Consider the following 9,563-nt stretch of genomic DNA (forward strand, 5'->3'; position numbering starts at 1 on the left):
CCGACAGCCCCCAGCGGGGCCGAGCGCGGAGCGGGCACCGCCGTCCCGCGGGGCCGGGGCTGCTCGTGCCGCTCCCGGGAGCGGTGCTGCCTCCTCCCCTCGCTGCGTAAGAAAAGCCCTTTGCGCTCCCGGTTCAGCTGCTCGCACTGACACCGGCGCGTTTCGCCCGGTCACGGTGTTTTACGGCAACGCCGTACGCCTCGACGGGTAACACAGTTAAAGCCGTGCTGCCCAAGTACGCCAACTATGCAAAACCTTCCACCCTTTTCCTGCCAAGAACTTCGGAAGACGAACAACATTATACTGTCGGGAGGGAGAGAGAGAAAAAAAAAAAAAAAAAATTAACCCTCATTTAAGAATGTCCACCAGAATTTTAATTTTTTTTTTTTTTTTTTGGTGAGACACTGAATTGCTACACCATCATTTTTCACCCTTGGTGATAAAGTCTGTCAATCGTCTCTGTACTTCCCTAGACAAGTTGTGAGAGGCTCTCAAGGCACGTTACCCAGTCAGCTTTAAATCGACAAAAGTTTAAAGGACCACATATGACCAACAAAGATGTCTTTCTAAATCTTGAGCATTAAAAACATTTCTGAACAGTTGAATGCCTTTTTCATGTTTTGGTGTTCTGTTTTTTTTTTTTTTTTCATGTCTCGTGGTATCTTTTACTAGCTTTTAGTCATGTTTTCGAGTCTGGACAGAACATAAATACCTACTGTAAAACAAACAAACTAAATTCAGTTCTTCAAGTAAGTGTACAGATCAGTCTTCTATTCCTACAGAATTAAAAAAAAAAAAAAAACCAAAACCAAACAATAACCAAAACCAAATAAACCAAAAAGCCAACCCTCCCACAAAGCTAACCCTCGCTTCCTGTGCTGCTCACTGCTACAGCACACATGGCCACCTCTCACCTCCCTGTGCCTCGCTGCAGCCCTTCAGCCACTGCCTCTCTTGGAAGGAGCTTTCAAGCCCATCTGCCATCTATCAGCCGTCACCTCAGCAGAGCTAACCACCCATTACCCCTGAAATTTAGTCTCCAAGCCCCCTGGTAAGCAGTCAAACATCTCATTTACAATCTAATGCCAAAATGCCAGCAAAGATCAGAGACAATCTAGAATATACCCCTCCAGCACTGTCATAATGCATGACTGCTGTGTTAATGCAGATATTTTAATTTGCATGAGCGGGTTTATTTTGACAGAAATATGGTCCTCGTGGCTGTAGTGTTTGTGATAACAGACCAGGCTGACGGAAGTAAACAGAGGAGTTTATAAAGCACAAGTCAAGAACAGCAAGAAAGTAGTCTGCAACATTTTTGCTATTTTTAAAGGACTATACATGTCACAAAAGTCCAAACAGCTGGTGACACAACAGCTGTCTGTGTGCAAGAACTAATTGCAAGTATGCTGTACTCAGCAACTTCCCACAAAAATCACACGCTTCCGCAGCTGGGTTACTGTCTTGCTTTCGCTACTGTAAGTGGATGGGACCAATCCCACCATTATTTTTCCTGTTGTATTCTGGGTTCTCAGGGAGAACCCAGGCGAGGTTCAGAGCCAGGAAAACAATTTTTAAAAGTTAAGACATAATCCTGTCCCACAAGATCATGATTCTTTCAATATATGGCCTTAGATAAAAAAGAAACAATCTATATTTAATGTATCCTCCAGAGAGCAAATTGCTTGCTGTTCCCCTATTTCACACATTCTAGGTAAAAGCCAGCTTTTTGTGGAGTAAAAAAAAAAACCACCAAAAAAAACCCACAGACCTGGAATTGTTTCCAGTTCAGTGCCAGATGTCACCATTTTAAATTACTGGTCCCCTTGCACTGTAGGAAAGTTTCCAGTACACTCTTCCTTCTGTATGGCAGTAGTGTCAGCGTGTCAGGCCAACATGCAGTGGCATGCTTCTGTCGACTTCCTATTAGCACTGGTTATATGGAAGAGACAGAAAGAGCACAGAGCCAAAATAATTAAATCCTTTACCTGACTGACTGAAGCATGAGGGTAAAATGTATGAAGTCTGGAGGAAGGGCTAGGAACTCTAGGCAACACACCATACAGAATACAGAAACTTTGTCCCAGAGAGAGGGTACCGATTAACTCTGCTCATTAACACCTCGGTTATCTGTACCTGGCATACCTTTGCCTTGCTCTTGCAGATAATTTGTCCTCTGTATTTCAAAAAGCAAAATCACTAACCGGGAAATACTGGTCTGAAGCAGACTGCAAGTCAGCTGGACCTGGACCTCCCGGGAATCACAAGGCATATATACGAGAACAGACTTTGCCAAGTGATGTTGACTTAGTCCAAAGAGGATTGGTGGAAGAAGTCCAGAATGGTAGGAGCTGAATGCAGGAACTGTGGATACTCTCTCCTGTCCAGGTTTCTCACGCACAGCTGGAACTAGAAATATTACCCTCTCGCCTCTACATATTAAAGTCAGAAAATGAACCTCTGTGAAAATGAGTTGATTTTTTCCTGCTTCATGAAAACAAACATGCCAAAATGCATTTTTTAACTCTACAAGGAGGTTTCAAGGAAGAGTAGAACATTCTGCTTTTCCCAGTAGGCCCAAGGTGGAGAACTGCTTTTTTGATATGTACAAATCACTCTTTTCCCTGCTTAAGTCACTTTGTTTTATCCTTACTATACTAAGTGACATGAGTATAGGATCAGCAACATATGTATATATACACATGCGCTTGTGTGCATGTATTTTATTTTTCCTCTTGACCAGTCAATATTCAGATATCTCTGAATCCTCTTGCAGACTTTCTTATTTGAGTCCAACATTTGGTCTCAAATAAGACCAAACAATAGCTCTCTCTTACTTGTTCAACATCATCTTGGCCACAGTATCTTTCATGTATCTTTATTTTGTGTGTATCAGGATATTCTCGGTTAGAAGTCTGACCATAGTCTTCGCACTTTTCTTTGTTGTGTTTACCCCCCTACTGTTTGTGCAATAAAGTGATTAAAAACAAGTTACAGTAAATCCATGGTCACCCAGTTTTGATCAACAGCTACGTAAAGACACAAACGCTTACTCTTTCTTACCAAAAGCACTGTGCCACAGGCAGAAGTTATTGTTTTCAATCTACCTTTGGGGAAGCTGAAGAGGTTACCGTTCCAACACAACAGTAAAAGGAACAAGCACTCCTCCAAACACCGTCTTTAATCCTCTAGGAGAGAAAGTTTAAATCTATCTATGACACTGCTCCTCACCTAGGGGAGAAAAATTGCGTATCTTACTCGATTTTCTAAAAACCAGTAGAGTAAGGAAGGTTAGAATTTACATGGGAAAGTTTCAGAAAACTGGGAGTACGAAATTGTAGCGAAGGAAATTGTTTCAACAATATCACTAAGAAAGATAAGGCAGAAAACAAAGATTTTAAAAAAATATGTATTTTTAAAAAGTCTTTTCTTATTTTACAAGTATGGAAAGCAATGCTTAAAAATCAAAATCCTGGAAGATACTCAGGAAAAACTAGCTTCTAAAGCACAAGGCTCCCCTGCAACAACTCCCAAACAACGTCAGAACTCCTGAAAATCCTGCATTCAATGAGCAAAGGTATGAGCCAGCTCAAGTGACCCTTTTTAAGAACACTTTAAACTCCATAACCCAGCAGTCGACCAGTCTCTATAGAATGTGTCGAGGCACTCTGTGGCTACAGAGCAAAAGGGTTGGCATGAATTGTAATGTCTTTAATGCGAACATCATTAAGGGGTCGGTAGGTTTTCTCATTCACAGGCAGCTTCTCCAGCTCATCCAGGGTCTCCAAGCCATCAATAACCCTGGAAGAAAAGCAAGTGCTAGCAATCTCTAAAAACAATTTAAGTTTCACAACTGAGGGACCTGTAGCACTTCACAGTATCATAGGGGAAGGACTTTGTAAGCAAATGATACAAGAGAGACCGCCAAAACTTCATGTATAGCATATAAGGTATTTTGAAAGGAAATACTAAGCATCCATGACAGATTCTGATAAAGGTACAAATAATTCCCACTGACCTGACAGTATCGTGTTTTATACCAAACAGAGCTGTATAAAGACCCTGGCCTCACTTCTGCTGAAGGGTGATCGATCACAGTATGGCTTGAAGTAGCAGCAAGATACTGGCTCTACCGAACTTCACTGTGAATTACTGAAATCCTACAGCTGGAAAATCAGCTTCCAAATACGAGATTATAATTTCTAACCTTCTGACTCAAACACAATATTGGATGGAATCATTAGTAACTGTGTAAATCTAATGGCACAAATATGTTTAGGCTTTCAGATTTCATGTTCAGGCTCAAGGAATGGCAAGAGAGATTCTTCTAATAGAGCTCTTACTTTTTGATTAAATAACTAGCTCTGGTAAATCTTGGCAGTTTATTCCCCAGTCGTGGACTTGGCAGAAAAAATAGTGCTGTTCACAGTTCAATTCAGTCACGTTCATCAACTCTTTGAATCTAGGATGCTGAATTATGGGCCAGCAGGGACTGCATGTGCTGTTCTGCTGATCCTGCAACTGGGTCAAGAGTATCTTAAGCTGCCACAGAAAATCTAGCAAAGTCCATCTGTTAGAGCCTCCACTCTTTTCTAAGAAAGATGTCTTAAAAAACTTCCAAACACACTTCTGAACAAACTCAGAAATGAAAGGAACACCTATACTTAGATGCCTATAAACAATACAAGTGGTAGAAAACATCATTTTCACATTTCAGTAGTTTTCTTTGAATATTTAACTCCATTTAACAATGGCAACTTTTTTTCAGGAGATTCACTTCCACACTAGAGACTTTTTAACAACAAGCAAAACAAAAGACACTAACATCATTCTGAGATAGAAAAAGCAGTATCTGAAAGACTGAAAAATTAAACATTTGCTTTCATTATGTTATCAGTAGTGTCTACCAACATAAGAAAGTTTTAAAGTAATGAGGCATCTTAAGCAATCTCATCCAATTTTATAAACTGTCAGTTCTGTGAGTTTTATCTGACCAACAGGAAGTTCCACCTGAACAGAAGCACGACCATGTCAGTACCACATCCATCCCCAGCTCCAGTCCCAAATCAGATTCTTGCTTTTCAGCAAACCCTACAACTGTGTATCCAGCTGTCCTGGAGTTCGCTTAAAATCAGGCTGCATCCGTTTGGGCATAGATGAAAAGGCAAGCTGGAATAATGAAGGGGGAAAGAAAAAAAACTCCTCCATTCTTGAGGCAATTTTTAATATGCCTATTTCCACTGAATTCCCTACTACTAAGAAAAACGGAGCAGCATTTTTGAGCAACCAATTCTGGCAACAGTGCAAGAGCATACGTTCAAGTATACACATCCAGAATTTTAAAGAGTTTTAGAACCAGAAGCTTCTAAATTTGCATTGCATGTGCCCTGAAACATTCGGATCCTTCACAGACTATGACAAGGAGGCATGCAGTTGGATCACTCACTTCCCAAAGACCGTGTACTTCATGTCTAGGTGCGGTTGCTTGCCGTAAGTGATGAAGAACTGCGATCCATTGGTATTCGGACCATTGTTTGCCATTGAAACTACCCCACGGACACTGTGCTGAAAGAGGGGAAAAACCTCAACATGAATACGCATCTGTGAAAGCAGAACTTTAACCTGTACAAAATGCTCTGTGACTTAGTACTCTGCCTCAATGCCTTCGTCAAGAACAAATCTTGGTGGCTAATATATTCTGTCACAGTCCATAATCAGCTCCTGAAAATTGCTCTTATATTGAAAAGTTACTTCTTTGCCTTCAGTGCATGAAAAACGCTTTGTTACAAATTCTTTCTGCGCCTGTTCCCAGTGATGAAAACCCTCAAAACTAACTTGCCACATACAGAAATGCCTGTTCCTATTTTAATAATAAGCTTTCTACCCCATTATCGCGGGACTCTACTTTGCTTCACAATTGCAAAAGAGGTATTTAATACAGTATAACACAATGCTGATCATTCTCCCATCTGTGAAGAAAACCCATGTGAAAACATAACTGCATATCGAGAGCGCAGAAATACCTTTAGGTATTCACTGAATTCGTCTTCAAACTTCTTGCCCCAGATGCTGTTACCTCCTTTCCCGGTGCCTGACGAAGAAGCACCACAACAGATTACTAGATTTTCAGACTGAAAAATCCAGAAATTATGTACTGTTAAAACATTTTGCAACAAAGACCCCAGATGGCCTGTGATTCGTTTGAGGCAGGGATGGGGTTCTTGCATCTTAATACTGAGAAGAGACATAACTCCATATAAGGAACACCTACTCAACAGCAGAACAAAACACTGACATATCCTCAAATTAAATTCAGTATGAGTACAACCAGACATACACTTGAATCAGATTTTCTCCCAAACAGTTGACACTGTTTGGGACATTTTCTCCAAATGCTTTAGAGGCAGTGTAACCTTTCAGGCAGAAACCTGAGAAATAACAGTAGCAACTGCTACTCGTTCAACAGCTGGTATTTCAGCAGAACCATCATATTTAGTGGAAACAGCTGGAAAAACTAAAGTTTGTAGAATGCTTTACTACTGCACGATTATTTAGAACTAGGGTAACGGCTGCGCTTATGTAAGCTCACCACAGAAAACTAATCTCATCATGAAAACATCGACAATACAATAATTCTTACATTTTATTTTTACTTTATTTACATTTTTGTTTTAATAGTCATACTTATAAATCTCTTTTTATTCCTTTATATTTTTATGTATATTTTATTTTTATACACATTTTTCTATAGAGAGACCTGGACAGAAGAATTTACCTAATGGATCCCCTGTCTGAACCATGAAGCCCTTTATATTCCGGTGAAATATGCAGCCACTGTAGTAGTTACTAGCACAAAGAGCCAGGAAGTTCTAAGGAAATGAAACAAGCCATATTAAAAAACAATTCAGAAAGAGTATCCTCTTACTAAAATGACCGCATTAACAAGACCAAGACTAACCCTTTTGCCTCTGCTTTGCATTGTGACCATGTGAATTTCACAGAATACTGTCACAGAATAGTCATAAACAAATTATAATTAATAACACTCCTTTGACACTGTCACAAACAACTTTAAACAAAGCTTAGAGCACAAGGTTACCTGACTTAAAGAACAAAAAAGAACATGCTCAGAAGTATCACTTCCATTCAATGCTTTTATTTTGTAAATGTAATTTTGTAATCAATAACTTCGTGCCTCAGCTTTGTAAAGTTAAAAAGTAAATTGTTTCAATTTAAGCTTAAGTTTATTGCAGAAAGGAATATCTGGGGCCTCTGAAAAACTGGGAGTGATTCTCACTCCTTTAAATTAAAATCAAATCTGTGCAAGCGTGAGCAAAGCCAGGGAAATTTGGGAACCCCAGGCCACATGCCGTATTTCCCCTTAAGGGCAAAGGACGCTTTGGGAGATGCTGGAACTTGGAGAGAAGTGGCGTTAGCGAAACCTTATCTGGTGAGAAACAGGCAGCAAAGCTCTAGGCAGCGTGACACAGGACACAAGTTCCACGAGTGGAACATGCACTGTACCAGCTTAAAATGTTAGTATTCCATTATGTGAAAAGATGAATCACAAGAGCCACTTCTCCTCCTCTACAGCCTTCAGTGTTTCTACTGCTTTGTTTCGACACTAGGTAATCCTGCTCCTGTTTCTTGACTTACCTCACAAGTCTTTGGTGTACGCTCACAGAATAGTTCGATTTTAATATCTCCTACATCAGTATGCAGCGTGACGGCCTAAGCAAGAGGCAGAAAATAATAACTAAATCAGCAATGAAATACTAACAGACTAAGTTTCATTTCCCAGTCCCGCCGAGGACATAAGCAAGTTCCCAGTGCATATACATTGTTTCAGTATTTGGCTATAGGCATGGCTGCTGTCACAGACCTTCCACATCTCCGTGACATCACCAGGAAGCACTTGGGTTTCGGTTTAGTTTCAGGACAAATCAAGTTTGCCGTGGTAACGTGGAACCTCTGTTTCACACAGTTATGCTCCAGAGACACACTACTCGTTTGTGAGCGGGACCTACTCAGACACTTCATTGCAAAGTTGAAGAATAAAGGCTATATCTGTTTCAGATGATAGCGTGGTGCACATACCTCACTGGTTTACAGCCAGAGAAACAACTGGTGAGTGTTACTTGCTTGCAGCCTTCTGAGTGATAAGGCTAGTTCTGAATGGCAGTGTATATAATCTGCCTTCACAAACAAGCAAATCTACAAAACACACACTTTTCTTAAGAATTTATAAATAAGCTTCATAAAATTTAAAATGACAGTTACAGTCACCTAAGCAAATATATCTCTATAGGCCCGACACATCACAGTGCCCCCACAGAAAGTGCTAAACTATGCAAAACCAATTCCTGTGGGGCTACACTGGGGATAAGTGTACAGGAAAACTAATAAAAACCAGCATCATGCTGATACTGGCATATTGTTCCAGAAGTTGACAAATAAAAGAAGACAGTTGCCTGCAATGTCCACAGAGATGCTATAAAATGCGTACGTACAGCTTAAGACACGCAGCCTTATCTTTATTTCCAGATTTGCTGAACTTTTAAAAGCTTGCAAGCATAGAAGGTTACTTACAGTCAAGCAGGACTATGTGCTTGCAACTCGAATAATGCTTCTGTAGTAACAGAAACCAAACTAGATTACCAAATATTAGCCAAAGCAGGATTAAAATTTAGGGTCTTAGAACTGAAAGTCTAATTATATTTTAGATTGATGTAAATTGACCTATTTTCCTTTTCACAATATCTTGTTAGAAGTCTGAAATGAAAACCTGAACTTTTCGTTACATGTTCTTTGCAGCATCAGAGTAAAACGTGTAATCCTTCGGGATGCAGGGTAGCTATTCACTTTCCAAGAGATGACCATTCAGGAAGAATGAAAAAACGTGAAGAGCGCTATTGTTCTCACCATGTCTGCCCATGAAAAAGCTCAGGCAGATTTGTACACAGCAATTTCCTGCAAAGAAAACACATGAAATTTGTTGGTTTTTTTTTTTCCACCAATCCACGATTCTAAACCATTTGTGTGGTTACACGCTTTTACACCACAGTTCCACAGTGCCATTCGAGTCACTCAGTGGATAAACGTCTTACTTGCATTACGCAACTACGCAGCATGTAAAGAACGAGAAAGGGGCAGAACAAAATAACTAAGGGACAGGCAGCGAGGGGAAAAAATACCTTTTCTAAGATAAAATTTTGTACTAAGCAATCACAGCTTTTCCAAAGACTATGGATCTACAAACGACAGAAACTCACAAACCTGCCGAGGCCGCACCCAAACCCAGCGCCGGCCGCCGGGAAGCGACTCCGCGGACGCCCGCACGCGGCGCGGAAAAGGCGGAGCCGCCCGCCCCGCCGGCGCGGCGGAAGGGGCGGGGCGGGGCCGAGGCCAGGCGCAGGCCCCGCCCCGCAGCACGGGCCCCGGCCCCGCGCGGAGGTTCGCGCGCTGCCCCGTGGTGCGGTGAGTCGTCCCCGGCGCCCCGCGCGGCAGGCGCCCCTCCGGCTGGATCCCGCGGCCGGTGCCGGTGCCGGTCGCACGACTGCGCA

The 9,563-nt window shown here is 41.5% G+C and overlaps 1 protein-coding gene across 3 annotated transcripts; it reads right to left on the reverse strand.

Annotated features, from left to right (window-relative positions):
* Positions 1 to 1,761: 1,761 nt before the first annotated feature.
* On the reverse strand, positions 1,762 to 9,329 carry PPIL3 (peptidylprolyl isomerase like 3). Of its 3 annotated transcripts, XM_086615697.1 has the most exons (7): positions 9,277 to 9,329; positions 8,923 to 8,970; positions 7,657 to 7,731; positions 6,776 to 6,869; positions 6,024 to 6,091; positions 5,447 to 5,565; positions 3,156 to 3,801 (listed from the first exon to the last, which is right to left on the reverse strand). In XM_086615697.1, the coding sequence occupies exons 2-7, from the start codon at positions 8,923 to 8,925 to the stop codon at positions 3,675 to 3,677; spliced, it is 486 nt and encodes a 161-aa protein (XP_086471823.1). In that variant the 5' UTR covers positions 8,926 to 8,970; positions 9,277 to 9,329; the 3' UTR covers positions 3,156 to 3,674. The 3 variants fall into 3 exon arrangements, with proteins under 3 accessions (XP_086471824.1, XP_086471823.1, XP_086471822.1); XM_086615698.1 differs by lacking the exons at positions 3,156 to 3,801; positions 8,923 to 8,970; positions 9,277 to 9,329 and adding exons at positions 1,762 to 1,932; positions 7,883 to 8,089; XM_086615696.1 differs by lacking the exons at positions 8,923 to 8,970; positions 9,277 to 9,329 and adding an exon at positions 7,883 to 8,089.
* Between the last annotated feature and the right edge of the window lie 234 nt (positions 9,330 to 9,563).

Source organism: Tauraco erythrolophus, chromosome 8 (assembly GCF_009769465.1).
Source record: "Tauraco erythrolophus isolate bTauEry1 chromosome 8, bTauEry1.pri, whole genome shotgun sequence".
In the NCBI taxonomy this organism is placed as follows: Eukaryota; Metazoa; Chordata; class Aves; order Musophagiformes; family Musophagidae; genus Tauraco; species Tauraco erythrolophus.

Bases quoted from the DNA above. Each gene is read 5' to 3' on its own strand.
- PPIL3 (XM_086615696.1), bottom strand. The intron at 5,566-6,023 runs GTATTTCTGCGC...CCCCTCTTTCAG, and splicing joins AATTCAGTGAATACCTAAAG to CACAGTGTCCGTGGGGTAGT. The intron at 3,802-5,446 runs GTGAGTGATCCA...CTTTTCTTCCAG, and splicing joins AAGTACACGGTCTTTGGGAA to GGTTATTGATGGCTTGGAGA.